The following is a 22,830-nucleotide window of genomic DNA, read 5'->3' as shown; positions in this document are numbered from 1 at the left end:
GATGGAGGCGTGGTCATCCTGGAGGAGACCACTCCCATCAGCATAGAAATGTTTCATCATAGGATAAAGTTGATCAGTCAAAAGAACTTTGTATTGATTTGTAGTCTGTATTGTACAGCAGTTCTCTTCTCAAAAATGATATTTGTCCATTTGCTTTGCACTTTTCTCCCTAATGTCTTGCAAGCTGTCATGAAACCATGCTTTCATAAATGGCTGATCAGCAGCAAGACATGCTGTTGAGCAGACTATGATTTGAGAACCAGTGGATTATGTACCATAAAATATAGTCAAAATGTTTGCGTCTCCAAAGATTTTCCTTCATGTTGATAGACAAACTAGCAAAGGAAACCCTTTACATATAAATATGCACTTTAGAAATGTCTCAGTTTTCAGTAGAACACAACTGAAGAGAAGATATATCTCGTTTCAGGACTTAATGTATCATATCCTTTGGGCGCAGGCATGGAAATAAGATAAATGGATTTGTAAGACTAGCGGGTGGGAACGGGACTGATGAGAAAGTAGGTGTTCAGGAAAAAAAAAATCCAACATTTCCATCGGATATTCAGCATTTTAGAAAAGTGGTAAGAGAACTCTGACGATGCTGGCCTTAAAGGATTATCTGTGGACTAATGAAAAGTATATCCACACTACATAAGGATCGCTTACTTACTGCCCCTTACAGAAGCCTCCTACATTCAATTTCTCTATTCACAACAAAAAGCGAGCAACTGAGAGGGCCACTGCAGACAAAACCACACATACACACACACTCAGAACAACATTCCTCTGGCTAGTCTTCAGTGAAAGCCAGAGCTGAATGAAAATAGAGGCACACACAAGGGCCCAGCTCTTTAATTAGAAGCCCATCTACCACATGCACTGCCCATCAAAAGGCCAGGCCTCACCCTAGTCTTAGAGAGTTCCATCCTCCATCTGCTTCTTTAAAGCATGCCAAAAGACTCCATTTATATTCTCATTCAGGGGCCTCAAATTGGAAATCCAAAACACAAGGTTTACTTGTGTAATACACATAAGTCATATTGGTAAAAGTGTGTGAGGTGCTCTGAATCAGCTAAAAGGTCAGCATGTATACAGTCGAGGCCAAAAGATAGGCTGAAGATATTCAATCTCGGTTTTTCGCAACTCGACACATTTCATGTTACCATACATTTATTGTGACAAGTCAATTACAGCATCTACTTTGTTCATATCAGATGTCATTTTAAAACAATCAATTAGAGATAGGTATTATTTATTCACTATATCTGACTTCCAGTGTGTAAAATTTATTTATACACCAAGTTTGCTGTCTCTTTAAACAGTCTGGAAGATTCCAGAAAGTAATGTAGATGCTTTCGATTGGCCAATTGAAATAATTAGGAGTTAATTAAGAGTGCACATGTGACTGTAGCAGGGCCTACCGTACCATAGAAGTCCAAGAAAACATAAAAAGCTTGGGACCATACAGACGCTGCATTGTTCAGGAAAGTGGCACAAAATAACTCCAAATGATGAAGAAACTTTGGTCCAAAAGGTTCTGAACCTCAAGATAGCAACTTGTGAATGAGGTGAAAGATTTGGAGGCATCAGATACCACATATCTACATCCACCATTAAGCGACTCCTAATTCCCCATGGTCTGAAACATGGTCATTAAGGAAGAATCCCCTACTCCAAGACCAGCATTAAAAAGCCAGTCTAAAGTTCACCAGCCTTTGGAGGAGTGTTCTCTGGTCAGATGAAACAAAAACTGAATTGTTAGGCCATTGATTAGTGCTGTATATGAGGAATTAGGATGAGGCATCAATGGTTTAAATAGGGACTGGTGCACTTCAGTAAATAGATGGCATAGATGAAGAAGGATTATCTAAACATACTGAAGCAACACTTCAAGACAGCCAGAAAGTTCAAATTTTGCCACAAGTGAGACTTACAGTACAGTGATCCTAAGCATACCTCCAAAATCAAAGTATTCAAGTGGCCATCATGAAAGTCTGTCTTGAATCCCATAGAAAATTTGAGGACTGAACTGAAAAAGTGTGTCCTAGTAAAGAGGCCAACAATCCTGAGTTACACTAGATCTGTCAGAAGCAAAGGGCTAAGGTTCTCTTTACTTAGAAACACAGTTAAAGAAGTATTGAGAGATGCGTTCGATCCAAGTTCAAGCAATTAAAAGGCAATTCCATAAGCTTAGCTATTATTTTGAAACTGCCTTTTGTGAAAATAAAGTAGATGTCCTAACTGTACTAACAGAGGAAATGTATGGTCACATGAAATGTGTGGAGTTGTTAAAAATAGAGTATGAATGTCTTTAGTATACGTGCATGTAAGTAAGCCTTTGGCATCAACTGTATAAGTCTTCCTCTTTTTGTATTATTTTTTTTTTTTTTTGGACAAGTAATGCCAAGAATCTGCTGCTGCTATTTAGCTTTCTAATGATTTATAAATGATCAGCTGTTGAGTACCTTTATGGTTTCGGGTGGCACTCCTGGATCAGGCGCTTTTTCTAGGTATGTGGTCAAGTCTTGGTCCACATGCTCAAAGACCAGAGTCAGTTTGGTCTCCCGATCAGTTCTAGAAACTGTACAGACATCAAACAACCTAGAGGAATAACATAAGAAAACATGTGATCATGAGCAAACATATTCATCATTCAAACACACTATTTTCATTGTATTTATCTCTAGGCAAAGAACTATAGAGAATGTTGTTCATTTTTCAGCATGAAGCATCCTGATGTTCAAATGTTAAATGAACCAAACACTATAGTTAAGAGGGGAAAAATCCTAAAGGGTGAGCTAACTGTCCAGACTAGTTTGCCTGACTGTCTGAAAGAATGCTTGTTATGCTTCAAATACCAGAGTTTTCATGGCAAAGTGCAAATAAGTGATCAGCATTTCCAACTGTAAGCTCATGACAGATCAGCTTCTTGACATGCTGTGAGTATTCTCTCATGATCAGGTGAAAATGAGTATAATGATATTTTAAATGGTTAAGATTCCTTTAACCTTTACAACATTAAAATCATGTTTAATTAAATCTGTCATATATTGACAAAAAATACATTTGCCAATCGACGGATCAATTCAAAGACAATAATTATAGAGTAAATTTAAAATGCACATTTTCCATAATTTTGTACCAGACGCTTTTCAAAATTTTTATTTTATTTTACATATTTTCCCCTTCACACAGCTCATAATTATGTAAGCTCCACCCACTTAATATCAGAATGACTACAATTACCTGTTAGTGACAAGCCTTGAGTCATACATCTAGATATGTATGAAAAAAAAAATTCCAACTACTTGTATCTTGCTTTGTACTATGAGGAAAGATAATACAGTAAAACTGGTCACAGTTTCCCAAAAGCACTGTAATGTTGTAACTTGTTCAACCATTTAATAATGATCTTTGAACTGCAATGTTTTTTGTTGTGTTGTTTTTTTTGTTTGTTTTTTGTTTTTTATCAAACTCATCTCATTATGAACTGAATCATCCTAGATCTGACTCTAGTAATTACTGATAAAATGATGACATTAAAAAATTGTTTTAGTTGTAAGTGGCAGGCCAAGCCAAGCCTTATATATTGTGAAAAATCCTGGAAAGTAACACATTCCTATGACATCACTGATTAAGTTTTCTCCAAAAAAAATTTCTCCAGGAATCCAAATTGTTCCTTTTCCTTTTCAGCTGACATAAAACATATGGAAAAAATCAATCTTCTCATGTGAAACATCTAAGTGTAGCCTGTAGCTACATGAGGCCCTGAAAATACTGCAGACAACATCAATTAGCCATAACATTAAAACCACCTGCCTAATATTGTGTAGGGCCCCCTTGTGCCACCAAAACAGCTCTGAACCATCAAGGAATGGACTCCACAAGACCTCTGAATATGTTCTGTGGTATCTGGCATCAAGACACTAGCAGCAGATCTTTTAAGTCCTGTAAGTTGCAAGGTGGGGCCTCTGTTTGTCCAGCACATCCCACAGATGCTCAATTGGATTGAGATCTGGGGAAATTTGGAGGCCAATTCAACACCTTGTTCCTCAAACCATTCCTGAACAATTTTTTCTATTTGGCAGGGCGCATTATCCTGCTGAAAGAGGCCACTGCCATTAGGAAATAGCATTGCCATGAAGGGGTGTACTTGCTTAAGTAGTTGATATGTATCAAAGTAACATCCACATGAATGCCAGGACCCAAGGTTTCCCAGCAGAACATTGCCCAGAGAATCACAGTGCCTCTGCCAGCTTGCCTTCTTCCCATAGTGCATCCTGGTGTCATCTCTCCCCCAGGTAAGCAAAGCACGTGCACCTGACCATAAAATAAAACTGATTTATCAGACCAGGCCACCTTCTTCCATTGCTCCATTGTCCAATTCTGACGCTCACCATTGTAGGAGCTTTCAGCGGTGGACAGGGGTCAGCATTGACACTCTGACCGTTCTGCGGTTACGCAGCCCCATACGCAGCAAGCTGCAATGCACTGTGTGCTCCTGACACCTTTCTATCATAGTCAGCATTAACCTTTTCAGCAATTTGTGCTACACACAGTAAAATCCACAGTGTTGAATTAACACCTACAGTGTTTATTTATGTCCTGTTAGACACAAATGAACACTAAAAGAGTTAATTCCACACTCTAGGTGTTAATTCTACACAGCAGTTCTTCTGTGGGATCAGACCAGATGGGCTTGCCTTTGATCTCCACGTGCATCAATGAGCCTTGGGTGCTCATGACCCTGTTGCTGGTTCACCGATTGTCCTTCCTTGGATCACCTTTTGTAGGTACTAAACACTGCATACCGAGAACACCCCACAAGACCTGCTGATTTGGAGATGCTCTGAACCAGTCTTTAACCATCACACTTTGGCCCTTGTCAAATTCACTCAGATCCCTTTCACCAGTCAGTGGTTTTAATGTTATGGCTGATCAGTGTAGGTTTCCCTGTTCCACATGGCTGCTTTACATCAGAAACATCTTTGTTTACTACAAGTTTTTTGTTTTTTTTTTCCAGTAAATGCAACATCCATTGCACAATATGGTGTGTCAGACAGAATTGGTGAAAAACACATACAGTGCCCTCCACTAATTGTCACGATCTCCCCTTCTGGCAGCGCGCTCGGAGAGCCGGAGGGCACGAGTGCTCAGCGAACGCATGCTCTTCGGATGTTGATAACCGTGACATTGTTTACTGTGGACACGTGCATTTGTTTTGTTTCTGTTCTGTCTCCTCCCTGTTTTGTCACTGGTTGTTGTTCGAGGGTGTGGCTTCATTGTTTTCAGCTGCCAGCACTTAACGCTGATTATGTTCGGGATATATACCGCTCGTATTAGATATAGTATAGTATAATAGTAGCTAGTTCATGTTACGTACCTTGTTAGATTTAGTTAGTTTACCACGATAGATTAGTTCATTTAGACCACGCTGGTATTTCCGCTCCCAGTTCCTTGTCATAGCTTTATGTTTCCTGTTTTGTGTTTTGACCCTGTTTTCTGTGACCATGACTTCGATCCTTTAAATAAAAACGTCTTTACCTGCACCTGCTTCCATATTCTACTCCCTTAAGTCTCGGGACATGACAGAATACTCCGCTTAACATGGATGCAGCAGGAAGACGGGGGAGACGTCATGCTACGCAAACCATGAAAGCAACCGGAGAGCCTCAGGACAGTAAATGTATGGATTACTGGCCACATCTCTTATCAGTGCAGTTTCCCCAGAAGACTGCAGCCGAACTCCCGCCTGAGACGTGTGGGTTAGAGAGCTACCCGATGATGTTCCTGTGCCACTGCCAAGTGTACTTCTGTAGCCTGGCGTATCCCAAGCCTGACAAGAAACAGTGGATTGGATTCTTAGTGTCCCGGTTTTGCAGCCCGAACCGTGACTGGGTGGAGCAGCTGGTACGTACAGGGTCCACCGCCCTCAATGATGTCGCTCAGCTTGCAGAACTTTTTCTGGAGGAGTTCAGGCAGCCAGGGCAGCTACACGGCCTGGATTTACTGGGGTGGAGAGTCAGTGGGATGCCCCAGGCTGACCTGCAATTCCACATCTATTATGAGGGGATTGACAGGGCAGCCTCCACAGCTCCGCTTCAGGTTCTGGCCAACGTGGGGGAGGTTCCTCCGAGATGTATGACTGAGGGCTGCAGGAAAGAGACTCAGCTACAATGTCCCACATGCAAGAAGCTAGGTCTCCAGGAAGCATTTTTCTGCTCTAAAGAATGCTTCAAGAGCAGCTGGCGTAAGCACAAGCATCTACACAAGAAAGCCCCTGCGGAACTACAGCCCGAGGTCAACATGGCGACCTCAGAGCTCCAGCTTGAGACCCACAAGGAGGTCTCAGCACCTGAGCTCCAACCAGAGGTCAACGTGGCGACCTCAGAGCTCCAGCTTGAGATGCACGAGGAGGTCTCAGCACCTGAGCTCTAGCCAGAGGTCAACCTGGCGACCTCAGAGCTCCAGCTTGAGACCCACAAGGCAGTCTCACAGACCGAGCTCCAACCAGAGGTCAGTGTGGCGACCTCAGAGCTCCAGCTTGAGACCCACGAGGAGGTCTCAGCACCTGAGCTCCAACCAGAGGTCAACGTGGCGACTTCAGAGCTCCAGCCAGAGGTCAATGTGGTGACCTCAACCCCAGAGTTGCAGCCTGAGACCCATGAGGAAGTCTCAGCTCCAGAGCATCAGCCAGAGGTCAATGTGGTGACCTCAGCCCCAGAGTTTCAGCCTGAGACCCATGAGGGGGTCTCGGCTTCAGAGCTCCAGCTTGAGACCCACGAGGAGGTCTCGCATGCTGAGCTCCAGCCAGAGGTCAACGTGGCAACCTCAGTCCCAGAATTTCAGCCGGAGACCCATGAGGGGGAGTCAGCGCCAGAACTCCAATATAAGGTCAAGTTCCTGCTAGAGGTCAACGAGGTGGCTCCCCAAGTCCTGTTCCTGTCCCAGGTCGAAGATACAACCAGCCCAAGCTCTGCTCATGCCAACCTGTCCCAGGCCGAAGAGACGACCAACCCAAGATCTCCTCATGCCAAGTTCCTGTCCCAGGTTGAAGAGACGGCCAACCCAAGCTCTGCTCACACCAAGTTCCTGACCCAGGTCGAAGAGGCGGCCAACCCAGGCCCTGCTCACGCCAAGTTCCTGTCCCAGGTCAGTGCTGTAGTCAGTAACAACCAGGTTCTGCTCATGCCTGAAGTTGAGGTCACGAACAATCAAGCTCTGATCACACCGGAGTCTGCTGATACAGACAACCAGGTTCTGCTCACGCTTGACACCGATGACACGGACGACCAAGTTCCGCTCACGTCCGAGTCTGCTGACACAGACGATCAAGTTCCCCTCACAACATAGTCTGCTGACATGGACGACCAAGTTCTCCTCACGACCAAGTCTATTGACATGGACGACCAAGTTCCGTTCATGACCGAGTCAGTTGACAAGGATAACCAAGTTCTGCTCACGACAGAGTCTGTTGACACGGACAACCACGCTCTGCTCACGTCCAAGGGGGGGGTTATGTCACGATCTCCCCTTCTGGCAGCGCGCTCGGAGAGCCGGAGGGAACGCGCATGCACAAACTAGGTGCAGGAGTACTCAGCGAGGGCATGCTCTTCGGATGTTGATAACCGTGACATTATTTACTGTGGACATGTCCATTTGTCTTGTTTCTGTTAAGTCTCCTCCCTGTTTTGTCATTGGTTGTTGTTCGAGGGTGTGGCTTCATTGTTTTCAGCTGCCAGCACTTAACGCTGATTATGTTCGGGACATATACCGCTCGTATTAGATATAGTATAGTATAATAGAAGAGAGTTCATGTTACGTACCTTGTTAGATTTAGTTAGTTTACCACGATAGATTAGTTCATTTAGACCACGCTGGTATTTCCGCTCCCAGTTCCCTGTCATAGCTTTATGTTTCCTGTTTTGTGTTTTGACCCTGTTTTCTGTGACCGTGACTTCGATTCCTGCTTTGCCCCGTTTATGCCTGTTTGCCGATCGACCGACCCACTGCCTGTTTTTGACTACGCATCTGTTTCACGATTTGGATTTATCTGCCTGTCTCCTTTAAATAAAAACGTCTTTACCTGCACCTGCTTCCGTATTCTACTCCCTTACGTCTCGGGACATGACACTAATATTGGCACCCTTGGTAAATATGAGCAAAGAAGGCTGTGAAAATTTATTATTATTCTTTAACCTTTCGGTCTTTTGTTCAAAAAAATTCACAAGTATATTCTGCTCTCATGGATATCAAACAATTGCAAACAAAACACAGGTTTATCCAAATCTTTGTTAAATATATGTGTGGCACAATTATTGGCACCCCTATGAATTCATTTGAGAAAAATATATTTGAAGTATATTCCCATTGATATTTTAAATTTATTTTAGTACACCTGGGTGACTAGGAACAGGAAACTGTTCACCCATGACTTCCTGTTTCACAGGGGTATAAATATGGGGTAACACATAGGCCAAATTCCCTTTGTCATTCATTACAATGGGTAAGACCAAGGAGTATAGCTGTGATGTGCAGCAAAAGGTTGTTGAGCTTCACAAAATGGGAAGTGGCTATGAGAATATAGCAAAAGCTTTGAAAATGCACATTTCCATCATCAGGGCAATAATTATGAAGTTCCAATAAATTGTTATGACATTTACTCCGAGGTGAAAGACAGTAGGGAAAGCACAGGGCACTTCTAAGCAACTTAACAATGAGCTAACCAGATCCCTCTCTAACTCATCAAACCATCATTAAATCACACTGACCTGCAAACAGCACATTTTCCAATGTTTTAGCTTTTACTTTCTTGAGATGTTGCTGAACGTTGTAAGGTGGCTCCTGCATTCTGATTTGACATTTCTGTGGACTTTGTCATCCTTGACTGATGAATTGCATTCCAATATCAGTGTGATACTGTAGATATTTTTTAAAATTCAAACACAGTTGTTACTTTACCTTTCCTTGTCACTGGGCTGGCACCCTAAATGGTGGACTATTTGTACCTGTAGTGTTCATCTTTCGCCTGGAATGGTGTGCGTCATGTACCTTTAAAGTATTACTCTAAAACCTAATTAAAATACCTTAAGGACCAAATGTGTGCCTCATTTTTAAAACGTATTCTACATTCACATTAGCCTACCATGTAAAAGATACACATTATAGGCACAAAAGCTGTATTCTTCAGGGTACCACCCCAGACACAAGGCGAGGTACAGAGTAGTACTTTTTTAAGCTGATTCTGAACACTTTGGTTCAATACGATATATCGCCCTCTGGACCTTCCTGATGGAGCCTTGTGACTCAGTCCCTGCTGCTGTGGACGGTCCCACATAGATACCCTAAAGATCTGCACTTCCCATCAGTTAATACCTGTGACTCACCCTTTCTTCAGTGGATAATTTCATGTGGATAATAGACTTGTACCTGAGAATTGCTGCTGTAATCATACTGACAATGATGCTCATACTGAACATTCGTTCAACTTCAAAATACTGTTTGACTTTATAGTATAGAATTGTGGTAGAGTAATTATTTATAATCCTAGACGAGAAAGAGTTCCCTTTTGAGTCTGGTTCCTCTCGAGGTCTCTTCCTTGTGTCATCTCAGAGATTGTGTCCTTGCCACCGTCCCCATTTTGGTTTCTCATTGGGGATCTAAATATAAATCTACATCTAGGTTTCTGTAAAGCTGCTTTGTGACAATCTCTAATAAAAAACGGAATTATGAGAGTGCTTAGAGATTTTAGAGAGTTTAAAACCCCCCATGCCGTCTGTACCTGACAACGTTAGGGTGCTCGAAAGACTCGAGCTGCCTCAGTACTGCCACCTCGCGGATAGTGGATAGGGGCATGCCCTCCTCCTCGGTCTGCACGCGCACCCGTTTCAGCGCCACGAAGCGTCCGTTCTTAAGGTCGCGCGCCTTGTACACCTTCCCGTACGCGCCCTCGCCGATCTCAGCCACGGGCTCATACCGCTGGTTTAGAGCTTCTTTGTCCATCCTTTTTTTCGCTATCTACTTGCCTTTCTGGCACGCGCGTCTCTGTGCTCGGATGCAGCCCTACCCCGGGGAATGCCGAAAACGTGCCCGGAGAGGCTCTTTCACGAAGCCATGACCGGGAGAGTCAGCGCCGCTTCTGCACGTGCCTTGCCTGTAGGGAGAGCAAGCGCAAAGCGGGGCAAGGTAAACATGAATGAATTAAGCACAAACTATGGATTAACATCACAACAGTCTGATGTCCAAACATCTGTCGCGCTGAACGTTTGGCCAAAATATATATATATATAGGCCTATATGTCTTCCCGTTTTTACGCAGTACCAGCTGTAATACTAAAAAAAAAAAAGGCTAAGTTAATCATACAAACATGTGCATAATTTTTTAAGTAATCTAATCACAATTTATTAAAGGTCTTTCTTGATACATAGGCTATAATTTTATGCTGATTACGCATACAACACACAGTGGCTACAATTAAGCAATTCAAAAGAAAGCGTTCAATTAACCCGGTAACATAAACAGCCTCCCACAAGACAACGCTCATCAGTAATAATACTGAAGGTAGACCATACAGGTCGGACCTTAGTGGGAAGTTGTAAGTATTTAAAGTTCTGACAGAATGAGCAAAGATGCTCGTGCATTATAGCCCCGAAATCCCCGAGCACGTGGCTGCCTACTGATTTCATTGTTCATAGCATCAATAAAAAGCTGTGGCCAAGCTCCGCGTGTGTAGCCTACAATAGTTTCGGTTTGCACGACTGGTCAAGCTGACAATACCATAATACTGGCAACTTTTATTAACTTATTTTGGCCGTCTTCTACTAGCCTGTGAATTAAATGCGCGTGAGGATGTGTGCAAAGCAGGCAAGTGCAAAAGTCGCAAAACTGCACAAATAAACAAAAATAATAATAATGCGTAATGCAATAAAATAATTCTGCAAGTGGTAGACTAGGTTACTTACCCCTTTTAGTTTCTCACTGAAATGTAAATCACGCTACAAGCGTTAGCGTTTATTAAAAGGGGGGGAAAAAAACTGCGAGAAAGAAGCAGCAGGAGTGGGGGGTTTTTTTTTATTCTCTCCCCCCTTCTACATCCCGGACTGTCCCAGCGAGGCCACACAGGTAGTCGGCGGCTGCAGCGCTTTAACCCCCCATCCTCCCTGCGCCAGCGCCTGCGCCACTCCGGCACACCGAGCTCAACTCAGCGACTTGCTTTTTCGTTTCTTCCCCCAAGTCCTCAGTGAGCGTGCAAGCAGAACTGCTTATATCCTCAGTTCGGCTAGGCTACCGTCCGTCCGTTTTCCCCCACTACGCGTTTTTCCCATCTAAGCGGAGAGAGTGTGGTGCGCTGAGCTGCTCGGTGAGCTCGCTCTGCCCGTCGCTTTCCCACGCTGTGCTGAATGTTGCCTCGACCCCCTCCGGAGGAGTTTGACACAGAGCAGGGACGTTTCCGCATTCCTCGGCCGACTACAAAGGCCAGCCGCTTTCTCTCTCGCCTTTTCTCTGCCTGCCCTCCCCTGCTACTTCACCATTCACAGCTCTCTCTCTCTCTCTCTCTCTCTCTCGCTCTCTCTCTCTCTCTCTCGCTCTCTCTCTCATTGACTGTCAAAAACTTGATCAACGCAGTAAGCTGGGCGGTAGAGAACGAGAGAACTGATCTGTAAGGACTATTATATATATAAAAAAAAACCCCATTCGGTATAAACCGTGTCACGCTGCAAGACTCCGTCAGAGCTCTGCGATGTTCAAGGCCCAAAGTCAAACGGTTCAATGACAAACAATCTGTTGAGTGGCCAAGTTTACATCCCTCGTGCTTTCATAGTTACTGAACAGCAGCAGCAACAACAATAATACAAACAATAATAATAAATACCATTATTATTTCACGAAGTTATATATTAAATATGTCTACACGGAAATAAAACAACAATTTAACACATAAAGCAAAAATGAACGGAGAAACAGTTTGAAAAGAACCAAAGAAAAGAAGCCATGACAGTTTCACGGTCTCCAGGATTGAGCTGAACAAGAGCTAGAGTTAGAACAGAAATGTTGGAAAGAATTCATATTTTAGTTTACTATTAATACCTAAACATGTACTATTAGACATGGCCATTCATTACTTGTGACAATTAAAGAACATACGAAACCTAACTCACTAATAGTTTAATTGGTTCAGATAAGATTCTTTGTGGTTGTCATTTTTTCCTAAGGGTATGCAAACTTTTGCACTCAAATGTAAGTCAAAATAGTACACCAACGCTTCCCTGCTGACTGAGTTTAGATTAATTTTCAAATAATAATGATTAGTTAATTATGATTTATAATTTGATTTCTGCAAAAGGAACAGACTATCCACGTATATATATATATATATATATATATATATATATATATATATATATATATATATATAGTGGCAAGAAAAAGTATGTGAACCTTTTGGAATTTCATGGTTTTCTGCATAAATTTGTCATGAAATGTGATCTGATCTTCATCTAAGTCAAGGGTATTGACAAATATAATGTGCCTAAAATAATAACACAAAATAAATTCTGATCTTTCATGTCTATATTGAACACACTCATTCAACATTCAAAATGGCAGTGGAAAAAGTAAGTGAACCCTTTTACAATGAATAACTGGTTGACCCCCCATTGACAGCAATAACCTCAACCAGGCGCTTCCTGTAGCTGTGGATCAGACCTGCACATCGTTCAGGAGGAATTTTAGCCCATTCTTCCTGGCAGAACTGCTTTAGCTCGGTCATATTCTTTGGACATCTCATGTGTTTGGCTCTCTTCAAGTCATTCCATAGCATCTCTATTGGGTTGAGGTCTGGGCTCTGACTCGGCCACTCCAAAAGCGGATTTTGTTTTTCTGAAGCCATTCTGTTGTGGACTTGCTCCGGTGTTTTGGGTCGTTGTCCTGTTGCATCACCCAACTTCTACACAGTTGCAGCTGACGTACAGACATCCTCACATTATCCTGAAGAATTGTCTGATATACTTGGGAATTCATCTTCCCCTCAATGGTTGCAAGCTGGCCAGGCCCTGATGCAGCAAATCATGATGTTTCCTCCACCATACTTTACGGTTGTGATGATGTTTTCATGATGATATGCCGTGCCCTTTCTACGCCAGATGTAGTGCTGGGTGCTTTTTACAAATAGTTCAATCTTAGTTTCATCAGTCCACAAAACATTTTGCCAATACCGCTGTGGAGTGTCCATGTGCTCTTTTGCAAACTTCAGGCGTGCAGTAATGTTCTTTTTAGTAAGCAGTGGCTTCCTTCGTGGTGTCCTGCCGTAGATACCCTGCTTGTTCAATGTTTTACGTATTGTAGACTCATGAACAGAGATGTTAGCCAGTTCCAATGATGCCTTCAACTCTTTGGCTGTCATTCGGGGTTGTTTCTTTACCTCATTGATGAGTCTTCATTGTGCTCTTGGTGTCATTTTGACTGGGCACCCAATTCTTGGTAGAGTAGCGACAGTCCCAAAGTGTCTCCATTTGTAAAATGTTTGCCAAACTGTAGACTGGTGAATTTCTAAAGTCTTTGAAATCACTTTGTAACCCTTGCCAGCTTTATGTAAATCAACAATTCTTGATCGTAGAATCTCTGAAAGCTCTTTTTGGCGAGGCATGGCTCACATAAGCATGCGCTTCTTGTGCAGAGCAAACTCCAAAAGTTTGAGGAGTTTTTATTAGTCAAAGTAGCTGTAGTCCACCCCTCCAAATCATTTTCTTAACGAGACTCCAGGTGTGCAAAAAAAAAAAAAAAAAGCTTTTTTGAGGTCATTAACTCAAGGGTTCACATACTTTTCCCACAAGCACTATGAGATTTTTTTGGTTGTTCTCAATGAAGACATGAAGGATCAGAATTTTTTTTTTGTGTTATTATTTTAGACACATTATATTTGTCAATACCCTTGACTTAGATGAAGATCACATAACATTTTATGACAAATTTATGCAGAAAACCATGAAATTCCAAAAGGTTCACATACTTTTTCTTGCCACTGTATTTATACATATATATATATTGTAAAACATCTGAAACTATAGAATGTATGTAGAAGTATTTCTATGGCCAAGTTTCCTCAATAAATACCTCTGAGATTCTAGGAAGTATATTTGAATGAATCCACACATATTAAATACCAACAGAAAATGAATGGTTAATTATTTCCTCGTTTGTAAGTCGTTTTGGATAAAAGTGTCTGCTAAATGAATAAATGTAAATGTTAATATCAGTGCAGAGTAAAGCCATTTTCTTACCCCATCCCTAACCTCCCACTGGCCAATCCAAAATTCCACATTTGCATCACAAAGCACACTTCTCACACAATGCCTTCTGAACCCATAACTGTAAATGGCTTGTTTTACATTTATGTATCACCTTTGTTCATTTCCAGTGAACTCTGAGAGCCATTGCCCAGCTTGAATACATTAGCACTCTTGACATGTAGCAGCAAACTAATTAAACTGTGTGTGTGTGTGTGTGAATGTGTGAGTGTGTGAGTGTGTGTGTGTGTGTGTGTGTGTGATATGCAGATCCATTTATCATAAATCAACGGTAAAAAGACACATTTAATTGGTATGTGTCATAAATGAAATATGTACCCCATAGACATCGGTGGATACAATGAGTTCTTATGAATTGAGACATTAGTGAATATACAGTATTCATTGTAGAACACAGTGAATATATGTCTCAAAGACGTTAACAGTTCATGCAAATAAATGCAGCAGATGGTAAACTGGAAAGTTAAACACATCTTCCTCATTTAAACAAAAAAAATATATATATTGAATGTTTCATATATTTATATATATACAAAATACACACAACTCTCACTAAATATGCAAATGTACTCCTGCCTGACCTGTTATTTTTGGATGGCTCTAAAACACTACCATACTTATTTGTTTACAAGAGCTTGGCAAGACACTTTGGCAGTTAATGATAACATGAAGACTAAACAGTCTGTTAAATGTGTCGAATGCTGGAGTGATAAAGCAGTGTTCTGTTGTTCCATGTTTCTTTGTGGTTGTTCATAGTTCCTGAACAATATATATATATATATATATATATATATATATATATACTACTGAAATGTTTCTCATGATCTTAAAAACCTTTTGATCTGAAGGTATATGATTAAATGTTTGAAATTGAAAACATTTGTGCCAAATAATTGTGCCAACATATTTCTTTCATTAGAAAACGAACATTTTATTTACAAAAAAAATATTTTTTTTAAATGGATGACTCGGAGCGAAATATTCCGAAAAGCAGCCAATAAGTGTCCAGCGTAGGTGGGAACTCCTTTAATACTGTTTAAAAAGCATCTCTGGGGGATTCCTCAAGAAATTGCTTGAGAAAATGCCAAGAATACATTTTTGGAAATTCGAGGCAAAAAGCGTGTCTACTTTGAAGATGTTAAAATATTAAATTATTTTGGATTTATTTTGGATTTTATATCACAACATAATTCACATCGTTCCATTTGTGTTATTCCAGAGTTTTGATGACTTTATTATTATTCTAAAATGTGAGGTGACATAAATAAATAAATAATGAGCGTGTCTAAACTTTTGACCGCTAGTGTATATACTCAGCAAAAAAGAAACGTCCTCTCACATTCAACTGCTTTTATTTCCAACTAATTTCTTAACATGTGTAAATATTTGTTTTAACATAAAAACATTCAACAACTGAGACGTGAACTGAACAAGTTTCACAGACATTTGATGAACAGAAATGGAATAATGAGTCCCTGAACAAAGTGGGGGTCGATATCAAAAGTAACCGTCAGAATCTGATTTAAGTACTACAGTCCATCTCATCCTCATGGACTGCACCAGATTTGTCAGTTCTTTCCGTCTTGCTGTGAGATGTTACTCCACTCTTCCACCAAGTCATTTGCATGTTCTCCATCACGTCTGGGGGAGGACACATGGTTACATGTAATTTTCCACTGCAAGGACAATCAGCTGTCCTTCCTGTCTCCCTGTAGCAGGTCTATGGCATGTTCATGCAGGTGAGCAGGAACCCTATACATCTTTCTTCTGGTGTTTTTCAGAGTCAGTAGAAAGGTCTCTTCGGTGTCCTAAGTTAATGTAACTGTGAGCTTATTTGCCTACCGCCTGTAAACTGTTCGTGTCTTAAGGACTGTTCCACAGGGGCATGTGCAATAATTGTTTATGGTTATTGTTTATTGAACAAGCATTAAAACATTGTTTAAACCCTTTCTGATATCCTCTAAGGCAACTCAGTAATACCTTGCTTTATCCATAATGCAAAAATAATAAATACAGTGGTTTTATTTCAATCACAACTAATGTGTAAATAACATATTATGCAGCAACAGACACTGGTTAATCTGGGTGAAAGGGTTTCAAACACTGAAGTTACTTGAGAAGCAGGAGTCACAGATGGGCTTCTCACTGTCCATGTAAAAGAGGCTTTCTCCAGTCCTGTGTGAGTGCAAAGCAGGTGACATACGGTCAGATTCTCTTTCAACTCCAGACACATCAATCCAGAGCTCCACTCTGCAGCGCAACCACCTCTAGGATCGTGTTTCCCAAATCAGACGCCCCTCCACACAGAAAGGCAGTAGGTGTGAAAGGGATGCTAATGGCCTCATGTTGCCTACCACATTTAAGTGGGGTGTGTCTCAGTGACTACTTTCAACGCATTTCAAATGTGTGAGGCAGAGCAATCAGGTTTTTAAGTTTGTAGCAAGGGGGAACAGACATCTGGCAAAATCACTGACACACCTAACGTGACGTACATTTTCTATCTGAATAATTAAACAATAGTAAAATATCACAAACTATAATGTGTTGATTATGTGCGGACTTTAAGCTTACTTTTTGACATCATATTCATGCAGGCTTAAAAACGATTATGCTTAGCTGTTTTTTGATAGTGCTTTTTATTAATACTTTAATGGTTAAACCATTGGAAATATTTTCAAAATCGATACACCTATTTAAAGTCTATCATTTTGGAAATTTGAAGGAAATCGTCAAGGCAGATGTGAATATTCAAAGCAGTCTGTATATGTCATCAAAATCAATTGCATTATAAAGAGGCTATTTAACCTAAAAATCATAAAAGATGGTGAATTGTGTGGTTTTTGCCTGCAAGTCTTAAATCCTTTATTTCAGATAGATTAGGGTTACGATAATCAAAAGTTTGTTAGTTTGCTAACAAAAAGGCTTTTAATTGCTAAGATACAAACAATGAAACACACTGAATATTTGCTTTTTTTGTTTGTTTTGTTTTCGTTTTGCTTTTGTTTGTGTGTTTGTTTATTAATATTTTTTCAAAACTTAATATCAAGGTATTTTGGTGCGTTCAAGTCCTCCTGGGATGTCTGTATTTACGAGTTGGGAAGTCATAACTACAACGTCAGGTGCATTCAATTCACTTTGGTCAGAGCAAAATGGTGGTGTATCTTCTCTTAATTAACTGCAAAAAAAAAATTTTCACTCTACTTCTAGAAAATGAAGAACAAAGAATACACACCAGGTGTGTTTGGCTTTTTTAATCAATTAATGAAGCCACTGTAAACTTTATTGTTACATATTATATCATAATTGTACAATGCTATCGTATTTTGTGCAGGCAATTAGCTTGTTTTATTGTAAATAAAAAATAACCTGACAAAGACATGTTAAGCAGTTTGCTTGTATTTCAATAACTTGCTGAATAGACCAAACACTTAACAACTGAAATCAGCTTATGAGGTGAGTAAGCATTCAATTTCAACAAATTTACCGTTAACTACCGATACTGCATCCACTGATTCGACCATGTTTTCTTACTGACACACCCCTAACTCGGAAACTTGGGGCTCAAAGAAAATCCAGTTTCCCACTCGTAAATACGACTTTGTGATGGTGTTCATGTGCGTTCAACTCGTAAATTCGATCATTCCGACATGACTTGAATGACCATTTATTCACCTAAAGCAGTGGTCACCAACCCTCCTCCTTCCTGCAGGTTTCATCTCCAACCAAAATCTAACACACCTGTTTTAGCTGATCAAGAACTTCTGAAGGCAATGATTAGATGCTCAGGTGGGCATGATTATGGTTGGACCTACGGTCTACAGGAAGGTAGATCTCTGGTAATAGGGTTGGTGACCACTGGTCTAAAGTAACCTCTTTATATATCCACTCTGGTGGATCCAGAGATTATCCTGGGAACACTGAGTGCAAGGTATAGACACACTCTGAATGGGACCCCAGTCCATCACAGGGCATGATATACACACATATTAACACACTCATTCAGACCTAGGGCAATTTATTGCAGGAAATCCCTCTACTGCCATGTTTTTGAGAGTTGGGTAGAAACCCACGTAGACACAGGGAGAACTTGTGAAACACACAGGTAGTAATCCTAGCTCAGGATCAAACCGTGCATCCTGGAGCTGTGAGATGGCAAGCTACCTTTTGCACCACCATGTCACACAATGAACAACCTATGATAGCATATGTTTCTTTTTTCTATTTTCCAGAACTACAATTAGTAGTGCTAATTCTTAGTAGTACAAGAGGACTGTTATGGTAGTGTACAAAAGTATCCAGTAATGTCTTTGGAGTACCAGGTGTAATATGTGACAGCTAGAGATGGTAGGATGTATAGAATATGGCAGAGAAGGACATTGTAGGCAAATTCATGCTCATTATCAACAGGCAAGTCAAAAGCCAAAATTAGCACAGAACTAGGAACAAGAACTATGATGAGGAAGAAGGTAACCAGTGAACTAAGGAGACTGCAACTATAATGCATGCAACTTTTCAGGATAACCGGCTACAAAAGGAGTACACTCAATGCGAAGACACTATAATGCAGAACAGGTATGAACATAGATCAGGAGAGTGGGGTAGATTCTCTGACCCCAAATGATGTTAAGCACATTGGTTAGGTAATACATTATTGGAGGATGGTGAATGGCACATGCAAAAATGCTCAGATATGATGAAGAAGGTGCAAGGCAGGAGGAACAATGCCACATGCATGTCCCAAACTCAGTTTGCAAAGCATCTTATGTGTACATTCTTCACAACACCCTGCTCTGTGTATTCTGTATATCCTTTTATTTACATTCATAGCTATAGTTATTGTATACTTTGCGTCTCTCCCTATAAACTGCTGTGTAGTCCCTGTTGTCCTTGTTTAATGGGTATGCATGATTAATTATCTTATTTGTGCCTTTACTGTTCAACATTCTGTCCAAATTGCTTATAATGGGATGGTTGTTGTGTCCTTACCAAGCTTTATAGTTTAGTGTTGTACTTGTGTTCTGTTTTTTTTTTTTTTTTCTGGTTTCCTCTGTCCATTCAGTAAGGGAGAGCTTGCTTAGAAACCTAATGACAGTAGTATATAAATCCACCCCTAACTCTCAGCCCCTGAGCCTTCTGTATTATTAGAGTCTGAGGCAGAGCCTTCCTCAGCCTTTCCACAGAGATGGTCCCTATCTCTTGTGCCAAGCTCAGGTCTTTACCTATGACTGTTCTTTGCACAGTGTTAGATTCTAGCCCTCAGATCCTGATTTAAATCTAGTCTCACTCTTTAAACTAAACCCTTCTCCAAATATATTCAGGAACCAAGATCCCACTGGTTACTCCATCTAAAGCATCAAGGACTTGACGTGAGTAACTACAAACCAGTGAAGTGAGGTGAATAAGTTGATACTATATGCATATTTTGGCTTAGGAAAGATCAGACACACCAGTATATATTGGATAGTCTCCAGTGGTTTACTAGTGTAAGTTGATCAAAAGAGTAGTCAAGCCACAAGATAATATGTTCTTGGACAAGAAGTTTCTGCCAGACACTCTCTGATATTTTTATATTATAAAAGAAATTCAAGAAATTGCTTCAGTGTGATGTTTGACAAGTTGTCATTAAGGTCTTTGATAAAAAATTGGGAAAAGAGATACATGTTAGCAGTTCTCTATTTGTGATTGATTGAATTTTGGCTTCTTGTGGCAACGGGGTTACCTAAGTGAGATTGAATGCAGTGGAGAATTGGACTGACATGGGTTGATGATTAGCGATCGGAGGGATGAACGTGTCTGTGTCTGTTTAAGCTTATACTCTGGATCCTGACCTAGTCTCCATCTCTTGTCTCCTGTCTCACCTTGCCTCCTTGGACAGGCACTGTTTTCTTCCTGTTTTCCTCCATCCCAGTTTTGTCTATACTGATCAATATTTGAAACCGTGTCTCGTTTTCTTACCTGTGTCTTGGTCTGTGGTTACTGCAGCATGTGAATGCAGTTTATGTTTGGGCCAAAGAGTTCACTCAGACATTTTTCAGTGCTTGTAATTTGGTAAAATATTAACAAATTACAAACACACACAATGTATTGACTGCAATCATTGACAGCAATCATCAATCAAATTTTTCCTAAACTGACAAGTTTAGTCAACAAGCCTCTTAGAAACAGTTGGCCAAAAGTGTTGAAAATATATGTTCCAGTAATATAGCAATGGCCACTTGAGAGTAAATGTTGTCAGAAGGGAATAGCATACTAAATCTAAATGCTGGCATACAATGAAGAACACAGAGCTAGCTCATTTGAAACATCTGCCCTGAGCATCTCGACTGAATCAGTGCATCATACTAGAGACAATGTTAGGTTGTTTTCTCTGCTGGCTTGATTTTTTTTCTTTTTTTTTAAAAAACTCAAGTCCAGGTCAGGCAGCTAGTAAATCTGTCCCCACAACAGGCCCCTTAAGACAAGACTCTTTCTGTTGGCCATTTCCATGGAAACCAAGCAACTAACTTGAGGAGGGACATAAAAACCTGCTCTGTGGAGAAAGGAGGAACACCTGCCACCTCTACAAATGGACGCTCAGAGACACACTGTGCATTTACACATCACACAAAATGCACTTTCACAGGCTCCCAGTGAAATCGACACATCTGTTCTAGCTTACATTAATGACCATTTATTTGTGATTTGTTATTCTGTTTATATTTGCACTGTGGTGATGCCATGATGCAAGTGCTGAAAGAGCAGATGTCTTAGCACTCACTGTACATCACCATGGGACAAACGGATGAGGTTTCCACTGACTATTTATAAACAATTAATAATTAGTCAACCGTGTTCTTAGGCAATATATCTGTTCAGAATCTAAATGCTATACAACAGGAACTAATGAATGAATGAGCAAGTGACAGAAAAGGGTCAGCCCGTGAATGACTGCAAGCAGAGGGACTGGAAAGTACCAGGTGCTCATATGCTCTGTTCATTAACAGCATTAATGATTAACTGAGGTGCCATTGTCTCACCCTAGCTGTCTACATTTTATCCAGGTCTGAGGTCTTCATGTTCTACAGATCTCCTTTTTCTATGTTGAAACTGACAGATGTAAAAAAAATCTGAAAAAATAAATAAATAAATAAATAAATAAATAAATAAAGAAGTAAAGCATGTATAGTATAGTATAGCATCATTTCCAAGACTGTACTTGCAGATCAGTTTTAACAGTAGCATTTGGTTTTAGGTCTATAGCTTAGGTTTCACGGGCAATGGGGCTGCTAGTGTGTATAAGGAAGTGGCTAAATGGAAATGATGATGAAGGTGATAATGACAATGTTTAATAACTTTTGCTAAGCAGTTTTGGCTGCTTAGCAATCTATTTTGTTATTAGCTTATTTTGGTTCACACTTTCACTTACCACGTACTGCCACACTCATTGACGATAGTGTGAAACTTCATGAGCTTAATGTCGTTCAGTCACATTTCCTGTATATTCTAGCCACAAATCTGTCTATAAATTGTGCTTTATATTAACCCCAAAGAGAACAAAGGGGCCATTTTATCTTTACAGGACAAGTGCCTTAGTCTCTGAAACTTCCATCACTGTCACTTTGGATCTGGTATTTGATTTGCCAGCCATCAAGAGGCTATTTCAAATCCATCTGGAAATTATTACATAGCAGGAGGTCTCAGTCATGCTTTCTCTTCCTCTTTACATATAAATATGCACATACAGTAGGGTCTGAGTGCACTACCAAGAACTGTATTAATCAAAAACTCCACTCAGTCTGCAGTTATTATTCAATGATACATTATTTAAAACAGATTTAATTTTGGCTGTTTGAGAAATCCTTACATAAAATTGCAATTTGTCAATATATCCAGCTCATATACATTTGCCTGAAAAAATGTTGTGATGACATATATTTCATCCCGATTGCAATTATCATAATATGTTGTCCCTAATGACTAACCAGTATTGGCTCTATTAATATGTTCATTAGGAGCAATGGCCCATATTAATGATGAATAGTTTTGATCTTTTTCTTGTTCTTGCTATTGGACATTTGGCTTGTGCTGATCACAGAAATGATCTCACAGGATTTACATGTCCAGACTAGCAGAGAATGAAATCATGTTCAAAAACATTTCTTCTCTGGGCAGAAAAAAAGGAAAGCCGATTGTTTAAGAATGTGTTTTTAACCGAGGTAAAAAGCAGTAGACTGTATGAAGCAATGGAAATGATTACATAAACCTTTTAGATTAACTTTAGAGCAACGTTTTTCCAAGTTTTATTCACTTAAATGTTGCAGTATGTTTGCTTTGAAGAAAATATAAGTAAATGTAGTGCATCTAACTCTTCTCCAAATTTGGTAAAAATGCTTTTCCTCTGGGTGCTAACAAATCATGCACACAGCTGTCCTGACATTTCCAGCATTTTTAGACTCAGGATCAGTGCAAGTGCAGTTACTTTTGACATATGTATTTTAAAATCAGCTATGAATTTTACCCATGTGGACTCTGGAATGGCTC

The 22,830-nt window shown here is 40.4% G+C and overlaps 1 protein-coding gene across 1 annotated transcript in view; it reads right to left on the bottom strand.

Annotated features, from left to right (window-relative positions):
• The window catches only part of cdk6 (cyclin-dependent kinase 6), a 42,954-nt gene extending 31,204 nt beyond the window's left edge, over positions 1 to 11,750 (bottom strand). The window contains exons 1-3 of the mRNA XM_053612459.1: positions 10,966 to 11,750; positions 9,785 to 10,156; positions 2,469 to 2,604 (exon numbers count right to left, since the gene is read on the bottom strand). Coding sequence (XP_053468434.1) covers positions 2,469 to 2,604; positions 9,785 to 10,005 — 357 coding nt within the window. The 5' untranslated portion in view covers positions 10,006 to 10,156; positions 10,966 to 11,750. The remainder of the gene's footprint in view (positions 1 to 2,468; positions 2,605 to 9,784; positions 10,157 to 10,965) is intronic.
• Positions 11,751 to 22,830: the final 11,080 nt, after the last annotated feature.

The sequence above is a fragment of the Ictalurus furcatus genome, chromosome 24, assembly GCF_023375685.1.
Source record: "Ictalurus furcatus strain D&B chromosome 24, Billie_1.0, whole genome shotgun sequence".
Taxonomy (NCBI): domain Eukaryota; kingdom Metazoa; phylum Chordata; class Actinopteri; order Siluriformes; family Ictaluridae; genus Ictalurus; species Ictalurus furcatus.
The sequence above is the reverse complement of the archived record's forward strand: the minus strand, read 5'-3'. Positions and strand labels throughout refer to the sequence as shown.